Here is a 17,763-nt window from a genome sequence, read left to right on the forward strand (position 1 = left end):
TTTTCCTGTGTTTGATTATGATCTTAAAAATTAGTTTGACTAGCACTAAAAATTATCAATATATATTGTTATTAAAACAATTATATGAAGAACGTTTTCATTCACAAATACAAACCCTAAATAGTAAAATATCTTTTCTTTTTTAAGCCATTTGAAACCCTTAATTGGAAAATATACCCTCAATTTGCAATCCATGCAAAAAATTAGAAAGCAAACTAATTGATTCGAGTAAAAAATGTAATTTGACACAAAGTCAAGGATCAGTTTGAAGAGAAAGTGTGGGCGAAGAGCTTTTGCAAAGTAGTAAGTTTGATGCCCTTGTTTAGGTTGTGCTTGTAATAAAAATATTAGAATAGGTTTTAATAAATGTCAAACATGCTGTTTGTGTGGTTGTTGAAAGGTTTTAAATTTAATAGTGTTCGGTAGTCGTAATTTTTTGAGATTTATTTTGGGCTTTTGATTTTGATTTTGATTTTGTGTGTGTGTGTGTGTGTGTGTTTGTGGAGAAGGTAGCATTTCAAACCAGTGGAGTCTAATTCATGATGATTGTTCATTAATTATCATCAGTTATAATTTTTTGAGATTTATTTTGGGCTATTGATTCACTGAAGATTTTGATTTTTTTTTTTTTTTTTTTTTTTTTGAAGGTAGCATTTCAAACCTATGAAGTCTAATCCATGACATTTTTTTTTTTTAATTAATTTTTGAGAAGGTAGCATTTCAAACCTATGAAGTCTAATCCATGACATTTTTTTTTTTTTAATTACTAAGCCAAGAAACCAATTGGTTTTTTATGCAAGCGAGTATTAAACTCCAGATTTTTTATTCGACAATAAAAAAAAAAATTTACCAGTTGAGTTTATTAGAACTATAGACCTTTGAGTTGAGTGTGAACTGAGGTGGAAAATGGTAGAGGTAAAGCAACCCATGCCTTCTAAAATCACTTCACAAGATTCTTCAAAAATATATATAATTAAAAAAAAAAAAATCTCTAAACAAAAGGTAAGGTCACGCCCACTAAAAATAACATCACTACTTTGCTAAAATCTTCCTTGAAATCCACATTGTCCTTATTTTCTAAAACATGATAATCTTTTTTCTAATTCTCCTTGTGGCAATAGGCGCACTCATCTTTCGTAATATTTTTAATCGGTGGCTCCTTTAAAATTAGATATATATTTGTTTATCCTACTTGACTTGTTATAGATAGAATTGCCCCTAACCATCAAAGTCTCATTAATTGTGTCCCCATGTGCTTGCTTGTCTTTCCTATGGTACTCATTAATAGTCAAGGCATTAGATGTAGGGTAGGGGTGGTAAATGGGTGGGTTGGGTCATAAATAGGTTGGGTGTGTAATTACTCATTTATCCATTTATGACCTATTTATATATAAATTAATTATCCATTACCCGTCCAACCCATTTAATTAGTAACCCGCCCATTTAACCCAATATGACCCAAATAAATAAATAACTTGTTAGTACTAGATTTTCCCATTAAGTTAGCAACTACAAAATTTCTCATAAACCAAACAGGACCCTTGAAAATCGGATTAAAATCTTTTAGCTTTATAATAGCATCAACCACTTCATTTTCATTTATTTTCCCAAACTTTCTCACAAACCAAACAGAACTTCTCCTCACCTAGACCAATACCTAGCTAATTAAACAATTTTTTAAGCAAACAAACAAAAACTCATAAAACTAACCTAAACTTTAGTCTAAACTCTGAAAAACAGTTTTTCCCTAATTTTCTCAAATCTTTCTAGGCAACCAAACAGAAAAACTCGAAAATTGAAAAGTATAAAAAAAAAATAAAATAAAAACTCATGTGCCTCATGTTCAACCTTCCATTCTTGAACTCTTCATACAAATCCTAATCTTCTTCTTTGTCATTCTCAACGTCGAGCCCTTCGTCGTTGTTGTTGTCGTTTTCGGCACTATCGGAGTCGTTGACTCGAGGCTTAGCCGAAGGACCTTTCTCCATGGCGTCCATGTGTTTGAAATGGACCCAGGACGAGATAAACTTCAAAATGGGCATGGATCTCACTCTCTGCAGCTCTGTGCGTTACCATTTCCTCAGCTTCTCCATCTTGTGACAGTACTGCAAGGTAGTCTTAGGAGGCGACACGGTGGAGCAGTGACAAGCGACTGAATCCGCCACCTCCTACTAGTGGGTCGCCTTCAGATTCCCACGCCAGAGTGAGTACCATTTCTTGCGATAGGAGTCAATCCGCACGACGGCCTTGTCATGGGACTAGCATGACGATGGTAGGTGCCACGAGGCAGTGAAGGGCTGGGGTTGAGTTTAGGGCTGGACCTGGATCAGAGTTTGGGTCAAGGTTTGGGGCCGGGCTTGGAAAATCTGAGAAAATCTGGGGGAAAGTGTTTAGGCTTAGAAATCTAGAGGTTAAAGTGTTTGGCTACTAAGAAAATCTAAGGGAGAGTGAGATTGAGGGCTTTGGGCTTAGGAATCTAGATGTTATACTGTTTATTTAAGTTTTTAGATTTTAGAAGGGTTTAGTGGGTTTATTTAATTTTAAATTTTAGATGGGTTTAGTGGGTATTAGTGGATTTATCCATTTAGACCCATCTAATTAAATAACCAAATAGGTTTTTATCCATTTAACCCAAATACTCAAATGTGCTGGGTTAAGACTTATCCAAATAAAGTGGGTAATGAGCGGATTTATGGATATGGATAAAAATTGTCACCCCTAATGTAGGGATATCAATTTTGCTCTGCCTCACTTGACCAGCCTCGCCTCGCTTCACCACGCATGGATTTTCCATGTCCTGCAAAGGTGGTTGGGAGGGGATGAGGTGAGATTTTTGTCAGCTCGCACCATGGGTTGGGCGGGGACGAGTTTAGACTTTTTAGACCCACCCTGCCCCGCATTAATAAATGTTATAATTGTTAATTTTTCATACCCTAAAATATTATTATTTAACAAACATATCAATATTAGCTTATTTTATTCTACCTAACGTGGCTTTTTGTCTCTATTTTGTTGTTTGTTATACTATGAGATCCTTGTATTTGTTGTGATATTATCTTGTTAAACTTTTGGATAATATTATTTAGTTTTTGCTTAAAATTAGTTTGATTTGATGTGATCAAGTTAGTTACAATTTCGAGTATATTTTTATTAATAAAATAGGTTTTATTAAAAATATATTGTAATGGTTGTGAGGCAAATTAACAAAAAATAGAGTTTTACAGAATGGGGCAGGGCTTCGAGGGGCCCCAAGAGGCAGGGATGGGATAAGAAAATTTTTCCCATTATGCGAAACGGGGCGGGGGTGAAGACCTCATCCTTCAGCCTCTTTCAGCCCCGCCTTGCTCCATTGTCATCCCTAATTGGACGTACCTGCATCCAATTTAATCTCATTATTTTCATAGAACAATGTGGTAATAACTTAACCTTTTAACTTTTAATATTAGTCCTTGAAACTAATTACACCTGGTGTTGTACTTGTACCAAATTTCAATCCAACTCAAAGTTGCGACTTGTGAAGGCACTGGATGATATCTTTCTAGTAATATGATGATTCTCTATCAGGATGGAAAACAATAACACGGCTTGTGTCCAATGTACCATGCACTAAATCCAATATGATGGGGCCTCATGTTTGCATTATTTCGGGTTTAATGTACAAGACACGCTAAACCCATGCCTTTCCCAAATAATAAAGTATGAGTAAGATGAGAGCAATCGGACACTGTGCAAGCGCATGTTTCATGAAGAAAATGGGAGTCTATTGCCCAAATTTCTTTGTTTTGCATGTTACTTACAGTCTTTGACTCTTAATAAGGTAATTATTTGTGTTTTTTCTCGGAATACAGTTAATGTGGTAGTCACACTCACACTAATAAAAACAAACCACTCAAAATAAATAATACATAAAACTTATAAATTGGTGTAAAAAATATTAATTTTTACATTTAGTTCTAGGAATTATACTATTTGATCACATCATGTTTACGTGGAATGATGGAAATTGGAATGGAATTTTGTTTGTTATACATGACCATATGAGCAGTTTCTTGATATTTTTCTTTTGGGGTCGGTCCAATGATGAATCATAATATACTAACAGAGCCAAAGATAACAAGAAGTCGAAAAGGAAAATATAAGATAAAAAGAATAAGTGTATGTTGGTAATTTTTTTTTCTCCTTATTTTCTGTTTCTAAAAACAATTTTTTTATTTTTAAAACTAAAAAACTTGTTTGGTAACCTAAAATTAACAAAAAATAAAAACTGTTTTCAAAACTTAATTTGTGAAGGAAATTGAAAATATGCAAAAAACTGTTTTCAGTTTCTAATTATCAAAAATCAATTAAATCACGCACTAAATTTAATGAATCTATCACATTTAATGAGTTAACATTAGAGTTCAAATTCCAGTAACAACATATTTTAGTATTTTCTATTTTTTTCTTCAAAAAATTATTATTTTAATTTCAACTAACCAAACATATTTTTTATTTCAAAAATACAAGAATTTCTTTTTCCTTTATATCCCTAAAACAAGTTTTTGAAAATAGAAAATAAAAGCTATCGCCAAACATAACCTAAGTTTCCACAAGTAACTTCACTAATATCTTCTAAACTTTGCTGCACAAACTCTGGGAGAGGTTAAAAAAGCTAAAAGATTACTTAACAGGAAATGCAATACTAGATAAAAGTCTTTGGCTGGCGCACTCGTCAGAACATCCTCCCAACCCGTGAAAATTTGGCTCGAAGGCATATAGTTGAAGACAGCACCCAGGAGCAGTTGGCTGTTGTTATGGCGTCAATTTCAGCCAGAGGACCACCGGTTATTGATAGTGAGGAGGCAGAAATATTAGCTTGCCGAAAAGCTTTAGAATTTGCAGTGGATGCGGGTTTCAGGGATTTAATTTGTTGAGGGAGACAATAAGGTGGTCATGAACTCCATTACAAGCATTCATACTACATCCTCTCGGCTGGGACACCTATATGGGCAATGGAGACGTTAATTGCATTGCAGCAGGGATAGGCAACTTGAACTGTAAATTGTGTTCCTCGAACAGCCAATACAGTGGCTCATGCGTTAGCACGTTACGCTTGAAATGTTGAGGATGAGTTGGTTTGGTTGGAGGAATCCCCTCCGCCTGCCTTTGAAGCGTTGTATCTTGACTCTTCATAATATTCAATGAAATTTGCTTTTGGTGTCAAAAAAAAAAAAAAAAAAAAGAGTTGGTTTGGTTGGAGGAATCCCCTCCGCCTGCCTTTGAAGCGTTGTATCTTGACTCTTCATAATATTCAATGAAATTTGCTTTTGGTGTCAAAAAAAAAAAAAAAAAAAAAATAGTTTACTGTAGTGACAAATTATGATGGTAGTAATAGCACTTTTTCATCATTAAGAAAAACTGTGTGACGACCGAAAAACTTGTAATAGAAATTCAGAACTATGGCAGAGAAAAGTCCCTAAACAAATGTTTTAGAGAAAATATAAAGTTTAGTTACAAATTTAGTTATAGCTAATAGCTACAACTCCACTCAATATTTTTTTTTTATTGAATGTAAATTTAGAAACACTTATCATTGGATTGCATTTCTTTTTTATATTCTTCATGCTTGTAAAATTTTCAGAAGATTAAAGATCAATAGCTATGTCATTAAATGTTTAACTTTTAAGTTTTTATAATATAAAATTATGTATAAAAATAAGTTTATAAATGAAATAGTAAATAACATCTAATTGACATGAAATTTGACAAGTGACAGTATGTTAAGGGCATAAAAAATTAGCAATTTAACGATTAAATTTTCAAATGTGTAATCATGTTAATTTGTGTAAAAAGAGTTATAGCTAATAGGTACAACCAAGTTTGTAGCCAAACTTTATCTTCTAGGTAAAGCATAGTCGCAAATATAAATTGATGACCACCTACTGAATAAGGGGAATCATTTACTCTCTTTTATGTCGATTAAAACTCCAATGGCTTTTCTATCATGGCTAAAGGATAGCTTCCAACCCTTCTTTCTCCTTGCATCCATTCTCCTAGCAGTGTTGCTGAGTTTTTTCATGAAGTTGAAGTCAGGGAAAAGAAAATTCAATCTCCCACCAAACCCTCCAAAGCTACCTATAATTGGTAACCTTCACCAACTTGGCAACATGCCTCATCTATCTCTGCGGAGTCTGGCAGAAAAGTTTGGGCCAATTATTTACTTACAACTTGGTGAGGTCCCAACAGTTGTGATTTCATCCGCTAGACTAGCCAAGGAGGTATTGAAAACCCATGATCTTGCACTATCAAGCCGTCCAAAAATCTTTTCAGCCAAACACCTCTTTTATAATTGCACTGATGTTGCTTTTTCACCATATGGTGCTTATTGGAGGCGTATTAGAAAAATATGCATACTTGAACTACTAAGTGCCAGCAGGGTTCAATCATATAGCTTTGTTAGAGAGGAAGAAGTAGCACGTTTGGTATGTAGAGTTGCACAGTCATATCCCAGCACCACCAATCTATCCAAGATGCTTGGACTATATGCAAATGATGTTCTTTGCAGGGTTGCATTTGGGAGGGATTTCTCAGCAGGAGGAGAATATGATAGCCATGGTTTCCAAAAGATGCTTGAGGAGTATCAAGTATTGCTTGGAGGATTTAGCATAGGAGATTTCTTCCCTTCCATGGAGTTCATACACAGCTTAACAGGCATGAAATCAAGACTGCAGAATACTTTTCAACGCTTTGATAAACTCTTTGATCAGCTGCTGACTGAGCATGAAAATCCCAAAAGAGAAAAAGAGGAGCATAAGGATCTTGTGGATGTTTTACTTAATATACAGAGGAATGGTTATGATGAAATGCCACTCACCACAGATAATATTAAAGCGATCATCTTGGTCAGTGAGCACTCTCTTTCACTTCCCTCATTGCTAGGATGTCCCAACTGGTTGAATATAAACCTTCTTAAGTTTTAGCATACAGATTACTCTATTCCTCAAATTAAATTATTTGATTGCATGGCAATAAATGATTAATTCAATCATGTATTGAATTTAATTGAGAAACCTAAGGTATAACACTAAACTTGCATTTGGATACTTGAATTTAAATTTGAATTTTAAAGTGATTGATTTGAAATGTCTTAATTCCAAATCCATAAATATTTAATTATGTCATATGGATTTCTAAAATTCTATGGGTTTTGAACTGCAGGATATGTTTGCTGGAGGAACTGATACAACTTTCATCACCCTTGACTGGGGAATGACAGAACTTATCATGAACCCCAAAGTCATGGAAAAAGCACAAGCTGAAGTAAGGAGAATAGTTGGAGACAGAGGAGTTGTTTTGGAGGGTGATCTGCCTCAGCTGCACTACACGAAAGCGGTAATTAAAGAGATCTATCGGTTACATCCTCCAGGTCCAGTATTACTCCCAAGAGAATCCATGGAAGAAGTGAACATTGATGGGTACAATATTCCAGCCAGAACTCGTTTTTTTGTCAATGCTTGGACAATAGGGAGAGACCCAGAATCTTGGGAAAATCCAGATGTTTTTGAACCAGAAAGATTTATGGGTAGCCGTAGCACTGTTGATTTCAAGGGGCAGCATTTCGAGCTGATACCTTTTGGTGCTGGTAGAAGAAGCTGCCCAGCTATCACATTTGGAACAGCGAGTATTGAGCTTGCTTTGGCTCAACTTCTCCACAGCTTTGATTGGGAGCTTCCCCCTGGTGTTACAGCTAAAGATTTAGACATGACAGAGGCTTTTGGCATCACAATGCACAGGATAGCTAATCTGATTGTCATTGCCAAACCACATTTTCCCTTGGTCCATAATGATAATCCACAGATTTAGTCATCCTCCTGGGCCCTGGCACCGTTAATCCATGCCCAAAGAGGAGAAAGACAAAAGGCACCCTGTCAAACAGGAAGTTGAGAAGACTTTCCTGATCAATAATCTAGAGCAAGTGGACAACAGGTACCCCACAAGGTACAATGGAATAAAAATGTCTAATGCTTTAATCTCATATAATGCATTTTGTATTCTGAAATAAGGTAATAGGTTTAATGTAATCCTTGAGCTTGCATCTGCCCTGCATATGAACCTGAGGGCCTGAAGGAGCAAATTTAAAACTGTTGGCATCCAAAAATTAGCAATTCCCTGATCAAGAAAAGGTTGGGAGTTGCAAGCAACAAAGGGCTGATACTTTACATTGCAATGAAAAATGTCAACATATGTTCATAATAATGATACTAAAGTCATATTTCATCTCCCAACTTCCATGGAAAAAAAGGAGAGTGAGAGAGAGAGAGAGAGAGAGAGAGAGAACAAGTTCCTGAATTTTTATATTTTAGGCAATTAGATACATTTGATTATGCAAGGATACATAATTAGACAAAAAAAACTTTCAAATACACATTACAAGGAGTACAAATGTTATATTTTAGACTGTATAGCAAGAACTTGTTTTTACAAGCCAGAATGATTTTAACAAAATTTACGGGGACAACCGGTGTTTGATTAATTCCACAACAGAACATGGTAGAATACGCTCAAACACAACACAACCAAAAAGCATAAAAAAGATGCACAGTGGAGAAATTTAATATTGGAAAGCATGCATGTAAGTGTAACTAGCCTTGTAAAGCAGCTTTTCAGATTTTCCAGGGGGAAAAAATTGTGATATTGGGCAACTCATCTTCATATGGTGCTCTCTCAATATTTCTATCGAATACATTTTAACCCAGCTACTGAACCTCAGGGAGACCTTATATCCCGAAGATAATGACCTACTTGCTGAGCACCAATAAACAAGGCATCAGCAACAAGAAAGACCCCCACCTGTGCCATAAATGATCATATTAGTCTATGCAGGTAAGAGGCTAAAGAGTAAAAGGCAATTTATATATTACCAATTTGGGGAAGAGAATAATTACCAGACGGGCAGAAAACATTAGTCGGTAACCCCAACCTTCTTTTGCAGCTGCATCTCTTTGTTGATCAGTAAAACTGAAGATGTTAACGGAAAAGGTTATCAATGCTGCGCATTAAAATTATAATAAATGAACAAGTCCCTCAATTCACACAGTGATACATGTTAATCACACAAGGATAGAGAATGTAATTGGGTTACAGAAAGAAAGTCTCACAAATCAAGTCCAAGCACTTATTGTCTTATAAAGTAAAGATGTACTAGATGAGGAAATGAAGAAAGATTTGGTAAGTTAACACATACACTCAATGGATCTTAACCCACAAACATACCTCCACATCACTCGACTCTAATGGTTTGATGAGGTGCCTTTTGAGCTAAAGCTCTTTGGTTTGGCACAAGGAAATGAGGACACATTCACCAAGTCATGGACTTTAATTCAGTAAGTCATTTGCATAGACATCACGCTAAGATGTGTGGCTGGTGCCAACCAGCAACCCAACAAGACCTAATTTTTCATGGTTCAGAGTGAGTACAACTGATTTGGTAAAAATACCAAATCCAATCTACAGGCATTTACTGGATAATGCATCTGAAAACTGATGCGGGAGCACAACCAAAAATTATTTCAATATCTTATTTTCGATTTCATTGGATAATTTTATATTTTAAGTTTTTATTTGCTTAGTTTGAGTTGTGATAGGAATTAAATTTCATGTTCTCAAGTAGGGATTAGTTTGGATTAATATTTGAGTTCGGCTAGGATTTATTGTTTATCTTTATCTCTTATTTCCTGGAAGCTCTATAAATGTCCAGATGGTTTATTTAGTATTAAGACTATTTAGATTATTATTATTAATCAAAGATTTCTTTGTAAAAATGCTTTTGTGTTTGTTGGTGATCCCAAACCCTTAGGTGGTGAAGCCTAAGGTTTACCATGGGACTGTTCTAGGTATTGAAGCCTAGGCTGTCCTGCATCAAAGACAATGTCGAAATCTGCAGTGGTTAGTGCTGACATCATCTTCTGGTTTGGTAAACTGCTTGTTGAGATTGTGTGCCGGGAAACAAGCATGTATACTTTAAAATCCTTATTGTATACCAAGGCCTTATATTATGTTGATATATAGCATGGGATTTTGCTATATTTCCATTTGAATAAAAAAATATAAAGAAAAATTTCAATCAATTCATTTTCCTTTTATGATACTACTCAAAAGAAAAAAAAAAAATAGATCGTTACCCAAGAAACTCTGAAACCCCACCAATTCCAGCAAGTTTAAATGGTAGAGGACCTTCTCTGATAAGATCCTGCTCCACACAAGATGAAACTCAGTATATTCTCAAATTCATGTTTGATTGACAGAACAGAAGTAAGAAAGAGAAGGGTATCTATTAATTATCATAAAAAGAAGAAAGAACATGATATAATATCACAATATTAATAACATCAAAGTCCCTGGACCACTCATAACAAATACCTCCTCTTCAGCAGCCTCCAGGCCCCCTTGCACCCAGAAAAGGTTTTTGTAGCCAGCATTATATAGTAGCTCGCAAGCAGCTAAAGATCTGCCAGTATATTATAGTCCAGAATGAGAGGAGAGACAAAATAGCACACAGCATTCTTTATGATACATCTATAATATTTGTGTTTGATTCTTCAATATGTAAAGGTGATTTGTATCCCTCAATAATTTATCTATTAAGTATATGTAGGACACCAAAACCAACTATGACAGTCAAAGGTAGGGCTATGAGTGGAAACCTTCTGCTTCTCACCCAAGCTGGAACATATGTTTCAATTTAGTGACAAGTGCTTTGAGCCAGTCCAACAACATAAATTCCTACCAGAACAAGCGACAGAGGTATGCTATCTAGAACCTGACCTCGGAAAAGTCACTTTCTGGAGAGAGATTGCATGGTTTACAACTGAATTGGCTAAAAAAACTGCAAAACTGGAAGTTCACTTTGTACTTGTTTATCCCTCATATTAGTGTTTCATGTTCAGGGATGAGGATGACTCAGCCACTTTATGGCTTAAAACAGCGACAAAGATCTCTCAATAAGATGGTCTTTTAGAAGAAAATATAAGCATTGTCCAGTACAATCTCCATTACTTACAGTTCCATCAGTTCCGTATATTTATACAACTGAATGCTATATATTACACACACACGCGCATGCAATACAATAAAAAGCAAAGGCCTGTGAAAAATATCGGGGACATAATAAAACTGACAATATAAAATGTTTGTATTATATAATCTTGAATGTAATGCTTTGCTGAGCATAACAAAACATAGTCTATAGAGTACAATAACGTCAAATACTTTATTGCAGATGGTCCCAGAGTACAATTTCAGCATGATGTTTGGCGTGGACCCAACCTTTAAAGGTGTTATATCCAGATCTCTATTCTCTAGTAGTAAAGAAGAATGCTATGTTTGTTCTTGTTTGGAGTTGTTGAATGAGGGAGAGAGAAGTACATGGAAAATTCATTTTGTATGTGGTTTTAATGATTGGAAACTGGAATCAGTTGATTTGTTCTTCAATATCTTCTATTCCAACATCCCAAAAGGTATGGGCCCTAGTAGGTTGAGATGGTAAGTTTTATGTTCTCTCCTATTACAAGGCCTTGAGAGGCTCCTATAAAATGGCTTTTCCATGGAGTGTATGGTGTACAAAGGCTCCCGAAAGGGTGGCATTCTTTGTCCAGCAACAAGGAGAAAAACACTTACATGTGACAACCTTATGAGGAGGGTTATAACCTTGGTGAATAGACGTATGCGCAAGTGTAGTAGTGAAACAGTGGATCACTTACTAATTCATTGAACTACTGCTAAGGAGATGTACTCTTTTGTATTTACCATGTTTGAGGTTCATTGGGTGCTTCCTACCAGAGAGAGTTGTGGATGTACTATCTGAGTGGAAGATTTGAATTACTACTCATGGCAACCTGTTTGTTTAGAAGATAGTCCCACTGTGTCTAATGTGGGTGATATGGAGGGACAGAAATAACCACACTTTCAATTGTAAGGAGCTTTCAACCATGGAGTTAAAGAATTTATTCTTGAGACTGCTATTTTGAGGAGTCTTGTACTCTTGGAAATAGTGAAGAGCATTCAATGTAGATTTCAAAGGCTATCTTTCCTTTAGAGCCTAATTTTTCTCTGTTGAATATTTTAGGAAATTTGAGTACACATCCTCTGTGCTTAAGTTTTTCTCTTCTCAAAAATGTTATTACTTGTCAAAAAACAAAACAAAGTATAGTCTAATTCAAACTGAAAAGAAGGAATTTCCAAATGCTTAGTGTTAAAATCACAACTGCAATTCTCTCCAACAAGCAGAAATAGTAATGACTCTGTATTAACCCACTAGTATCTGAAAGTCCAGTGAAATAAAAAGCTTACCTCAAACCCTTCTGGCATGCAACAATAAGGTCTGTATCCTTTGGATACTTCTCCACAACCTTCGACAAGAACTGGCTGTTGAAGAAAGGAAAAAACAATAATAAGCCAAGCATTGTATATAAAATTAAAGGGTAAAATACTATTTTGGTCCTCACACTTTACCAAAAGCTTGTTTTTTGTCCCTAAAATTTAAAAAGTTATTTTTTCATCCTTAAAATTTGTAAAGAGTTTTTTTAATAGTTTCTAGATAAAGATAGGGATAAAAACAAATCTACTTTTCCAATAGTTTAGAGATGAAAAGAAATTTTTTTGGTAAAATTCAAGGACAAAAGGTAAAACATTTTCAATAGTTTAGGGATGAAAAAATGAATTTTTGAATAATTTAGGGACAAAAAACAAACTTTTTAAAGTTCAGGAACAAAAAACAAACTTTTGGTAAAATTTAAAAACCAAAATAATATTTTTTACAAAATTAGATATTAAGGAATACTTCCTGACATACTTATTGTAAGACAATGTAGGCACACCGCTCCACCAACCTCCTACACAAACATAAGTCAAATTTAGCAAAATCACAAGCACAAAGTCCAAGCCTCCAAGGAAGCTTATCCAAATAGTTCAAAGGAACTAGCATTTCATTATAGTCAACAGTGCCAAATTCCATGTCATACTAGCCTCTAAGCACCAAAATTAGTACTATCTTGATGCCAATGAGACATGATAATGATATTAATCAATAACCATTCATGATGCAATCCATTAGCATTGATGCAGAAAAAGAAAAAAAAAAAATCAATTACAGAAGACAAGTTAGCAATAGTTGTTTGATACCCATCACAAAGCTTGTGATCTGTCTGGACAGAGTTCCAGCGTCAAACTTGTCATCAACATCAAAGATTGGAATCCAGGTTGAGCCTTTAACCCATGCCTTCAAAACAAGGAAAAGAAAATGATAATTCAAGAATCTTGATAGAGCCATTCTGCTTTATAAAAATTTACTAAGAAAAGGAAAAATGAAAAGAAAACAGCACAAGGGAAAATTTTTTAGATAACCAGTTTAGCAATGAGAAATAGTTAATAAGAGCTAATTAATTTACAACAATAATTGCACAAGATGCCTAAAAAACATGGTATTTATCACTATTTCAAGCTATCACAATAATCACCAAATAAACTATTAAATACATAACAGATGTGGAGTGATAAAACCCGTTTATGCAGAACTGATGAGCAGTGAGCCAAAAATAATATTTGGAAACTTAAAATTGAAAGTAAACCTGTCCACCTTTTGGTGTTCAGTAGAGGGACGAACATCAAGTAGGGTTTTGTTAGTTAGCTGAATTGCATATCCAGCTTCCCTGGGTGTAAGAACTTTCACTTTTTCTTCCCTGACCTATGACAAACAGTAGAAACATGACATGGAATTCCTGAGCCACACAATTTGAATTCATTTGGAAAGAGGTATTTCATCACAATCATAGTGAATAAACTGCAATTGATACAAATATCAGCATAATCAATTTATCTAGGTGATGGATACAAAGTTAGGCCTCACTGGCCAAAACATGGCCCAAGAAAGGCAAAAGGGTATGTACAATCTCAAATTGAGTATCTTGCTAACCACTTTTACAACAGATATAGACTCAGAATGTTAAGTGAAGCCCCAAAGAACTGAAAACTATTAATCTTAGAGATCATATATGTCAAAGCACTCATACTCTTCACAAACTCTGAACAACCAATATTTGCAAATAAATATCTGGTCAACGATTTTCAATAATCAATGTACAAAATGAGTATCTAAACAATCATCAGCACACCTATCATTAAATTTCATAATAATTGAAATCATTTCGGAAAATATTACTGACTGCCTATTTAGCAGTGACTTGTTCAGATGAGAAGGGCAGTGCCTAGGATTTTCCTCTGTGATTGTTTGACAAAATTGACCTATACAATCTTTTATGTTATTTTCTACAACTCAGTACATGCTAAAGTCAAGAGCTTGCACTTTGAAATAACATAGAAAATAATTGATGTATCAGGGATGTTATGTGGAATATGATTACTTATCAGTAAAAGAAATTAAAATGTTATATGGAACCTGATTCTACTGAGAGAATCCAAATTCTCCTTTTTTTTCACTAGTTAATCTTCCTAAAAACTGGAATCTTCTCAAACAATGTAATATAGACTATAGACCCATCACTCAAGTAATGGGGATTTCAATTATAAGCAGACCTAATAAATTCAATTTTTTGGCAGTTTAGTGCTAATGATTAAAACTATAATACACTTAATGAAAAAACTTAAGTATAGTTACTTAGGTGTTGTACTTGAGGTTCTCCGATTAAATTTAGCCACATGGCTACATTGACCAATGCAACATGAAAGGTATTATCTCCCCAAGGACAACTAAGTTCAACTACGTGGCTTATTGGCCAATGCAGTCACATGGTTAAATTTATTTATACAGCACCTAAGAAACTGTAGCTAGGCTCTGTCATTCACTTAAAAGCAAGGCATTGCAATTTTTCAAAACCAAAGTGCAACTCGAATTAGATTCAGCTAGCAAAAACAACATCAGTTCATTAGTTTTCTTACTAACCCATCTACTCCATGTCCAAAAGAAACATAAAAATGCTGTTACTTTGGGGTACAAAATACCAGAGCTTCCCATCTCTTCCTGGCAGCAGCCATATCTTTCATTTGCTTCAATTCATAATCTTCACCATCTGCTTGCATTCGAATAGTACTCCTATGCTGAATTAGATATAAAGATAACCCACATTAGAAACAAGGAGCTATTTATCAACCACAAAAGTTCCATTATTTACTGTGAAAATGTAGTAAAACAAAACTCAATATTGGGTCCTAAAGTTTCCATAATTCACAACTATTTCACTGACACACCAAGTTCTCTTAGTCAAGCTGATAATTTCTCATCAAGTAAACTAAAAGCAACCAAAAAAGACACAAACTTTAACTTTCTTTTCTTTTCTTTCATCTTCTTAGCAACCAAACACAGACAAAAACAAAACACCCACAAAAAAAATAAATGAAACCCATTAATCAGAACTAGGAAAAGTTGGAAAATTTGCATACCAAAAGGTGTGTTGTGCAAGAGGGACTGAGTTTCAGAGCAGATAGCTCTAAAGAAGTGCAATAATGGTGTGTTCTTTTAGATATGTTGGAGACCTTTCTTAGTTGAAAATTAGAGCATGAAATGGGAAGAGAAGGAAGTCCCAGAGCTTCCATTGTGACTTGTGAGTGACAATTGTTTGTGGGTGAGACAGTGAAACGGGAAGTGTTGAGAGTTCAGGTTTGGAATTTGCTTTTCCATTACAAAACTGACACGATAAAAAGTAAGGATAAAGCTTATCCGGGATAATGCTCTGCTCGGAACAGCATTAATCCTAGAAAGAACTAATTCTGTTAATTTTATTTTATTTCATTGTTATTATTTTTATTTTTATATTTTTAGCTACTTATTTCACTGTTTTTTTTTTTTAAATTTGATATAGAAATCTATTTTATTCTAATTTAAATGTATATGTGTTTAAAACTTCCTATTGAAAACTTGAACTTCAATCCTTATCCCCCATCCTATAAGAACTTTTATACTTGGGCAAAATTTGCTAAACAGTGTATTTCCGGAAAAAAAAATTAGGCGGATGGCATGCGTTCAAACTTAATTAGTAAGTTAGACTCTTTTTGAAATTCGATTTTAACAAACTCAACTTCCTACTAAAAATCAGTTCTGACATGAACTAAAAAAAGAGGAAAAAAGCCACGTAGAACACCTGAAAGTCAAGTTTAACAAACTCGACTTCCAGGTGCAGTAAAAATTTCACCACCTCCACGTATTGTAACTATGTGAGCACGGTAAACTATTGAAAGTTGAGTTTAGTAAACTCAGCTTCTATTGAAAGTCGAGTATAGCATACTCGACTTCCAGTAAATTTCACCACCTACCCCAACTAACTCAATTATGCGAGCACGGTAAAAATTTATTTAAATGGAACTCAAGTCTGTCAAACTCGAGTTCCAATAAATTTTACAACCACCCCAACTGTCTCAAATTAACTTTGACACACTCAACTCTCACTTCTCATAGCTCTCTCCCACGCCAAAACTCTCCCTTTCACACAAAAGCTTTTCTTCTTCTACAAATCACATTGATCATTCTACAAATTAAAGATTTTCTTCTTCTTCAATTTGTAGGTAAATATTCAAACCTTTTTATTTTATTTTATTTTATTTTTTTGTTAGACCTGGATATATACTCACTTTTACATTTGGTAGATATATATATACACATACCACTTTTATATTGTTGATGAGTAATGTGTTGTTATTATCATCATCATCATCATCATCATCATCATTATTATTATTAGTATTATTATTATTATTGTTTTTTGTATTTGTTATTTGTGCTTTGTAATGGGTTGTTATTTGAAATATGCAATGGGTTTTTCTTTGTAATGTATTGTTATGTATAATGCAAATGAATGGGTAACATATTATTTATTTGCAATGTGTTGTAATGTGTAATGGCTTGTTAGTTGTAAGGTGTAACGAATATTAATTTTTTAAGGTTAGCAACCATGTAAAAACTTGTTTGAGTTTAAAAATTCGAATTTTTGCTTGAAGAGAATAAAATTTCAATTGATTATAATTGTTTGGTGGATTATACAATGTTATCTTTATATTTGCCATGAGGCAATATTTTGTAGTTCATATCGAATAAAGGTGTTATATTCGTCACTAACTTTTAGTAAACTTATTTGACTTATAGGCTTGTAATGAGTTCGATTAATTTATATCTATATTATGGTGGGGAGCCCTACAGTGATGTGACTTATGGAGTGATATATGAAGGGCCTAGTAAAAAGTTAGAGATTATTCAGCTAAAAAAATGGTGGGAGATCAATTTGAAGAAGTTGAAAAAGAAAATTATGAAAGAGCTGGATTTAGACCGTCGGTTGCTTGATATAAAAATTATATATCGTGCTCCTCATGCAATATTCAGTGACCGTATTGTCTTCACGCCTATTGAAATAAAAGGAGACAAGCATATTAAGATTATGTTTGACAGGACAAACTCTACACCCCAGTTAAAAGCTGCTAAGTTGTATATAAGTGTGGAGCCTTGTATAGAAGTTGGCGGTGAAGATGTGCAACAAAAAACTTTGGAGGGTGGTGGCGGGGAAAAATTCCAATCATTACATACAGATAGTTATCCGACTCTTACCCCGTGCACCACAGTTGGGGGTTATACACCAACATGCCAAGAGACACCAACTCCAATGGAGGTTTGCGGATCTAGTTATCAATAAGAATGTATTCAATCTCTAGGGAGGGAAGACAAAGACGAAGATGATGTTGATCATGGTAGAGATGAGTATGAAGAGATGATTGGGAGAGATGACT

General features: G+C 34.5%; 2 protein-coding genes across 3 annotated transcripts; one reads left to right on the forward strand and one right to left on the reverse strand.

The window, feature by feature from the left end:
- Positions 1-5,936: 5,936 nt before the first annotated feature.
- Positions 5,937-8,235, forward strand: LOC112001164 (cytochrome P450 71AP13). Its single transcript, XM_024033339.2, has 2 exons — positions 5,937-6,881; positions 7,198-8,235. The coding sequence occupies exons 1-2, from the start codon at positions 5,952-5,954 to the stop codon at positions 7,840-7,842; spliced, it is 1,575 nt and encodes a 524-aa protein (XP_023889107.1). The 5' UTR covers positions 5,937-5,951; the 3' UTR covers positions 7,843-8,235.
- Positions 8,236-8,306: 71 nt separating this feature from the next.
- Positions 8,307-15,758, reverse strand: LOC112001161 (rhodanese-like domain-containing protein 11, chloroplastic). 2 transcript variants are annotated; one of them, XM_024033336.2, is made up of 10 exons: positions 15,433-15,758; positions 14,995-15,090; positions 13,613-13,720; positions 13,159-13,255; positions 12,830-12,869; positions 12,328-12,402; positions 10,399-10,486; positions 10,161-10,228; positions 8,925-8,997; positions 8,307-8,829 (listed from the first exon to the last, which is right to left on the reverse strand). In XM_024033336.2, exons 1-10 carry the CDS (start codon positions 15,583-15,585, stop codon positions 8,746-8,748), a joined length of 882 nt encoding a protein of 293 aa, XP_023889104.1. In that variant the 5' UTR covers positions 15,586-15,758; the 3' UTR covers positions 8,307-8,745. The 2 variants fall into 2 exon arrangements, with proteins under 2 accessions (XP_023889104.1, XP_065622255.1); XM_065766183.1 differs by lacking the exon at positions 13,613-13,720.
- Positions 15,759-17,763: the final 2,005 nt, after the last annotated feature.

This window comes from Quercus suber, unplaced genomic scaffold (assembly GCF_002906115.3).
Source record: "Quercus suber isolate HL8 unplaced genomic scaffold, Cork oak 2.0 scaffold_688, whole genome shotgun sequence".
In the NCBI taxonomy this organism is placed as follows: Eukaryota; Viridiplantae; Streptophyta; class Magnoliopsida; order Fagales; family Fagaceae; genus Quercus; species Quercus suber.

What these genes read in the sequence shown, in the direction of transcription:
- LOC112001164 (XM_024033339.2), top strand. Translation starts at nt 5,952, where the DNA reads ATGTCGATTAAAACTCCAATGGCTTTTCTATCATGGCTAAAGGATAGC. An exon ending in ATATTAAAGCGATCATCTTG is followed by an intron (nt 6,882 to 7,197) that starts GTCAGTGAGCAC and finishes TTTGAACTGCAG; the next exon opens with GATATGTTTGCTGGAGGAAC.
- LOC112001161 (XM_024033336.2), bottom strand. Translation starts at nt 15,585, where the DNA reads ATGGAAGCTCTGGGACTTCCTTCTCTTCCCATTTCATGCTCTAATTTT. An exon ending in GATCACAAGCTTTGTGATGG is followed by an intron (nt 12,870 to 13,158) that starts GTATCAAACAAC and finishes ATGTTTGTGTAG; the next exon opens with GAGGTTGGTGGAGCGGTGTG. An exon ending in GGGGTTTCAGAGTTTCTTGG is followed by an intron (nt 8,998 to 10,160) that starts GTAACGATCTAT and finishes TAACATCTTCAG; the next exon opens with TTTTACTGATCAACAAAGAG.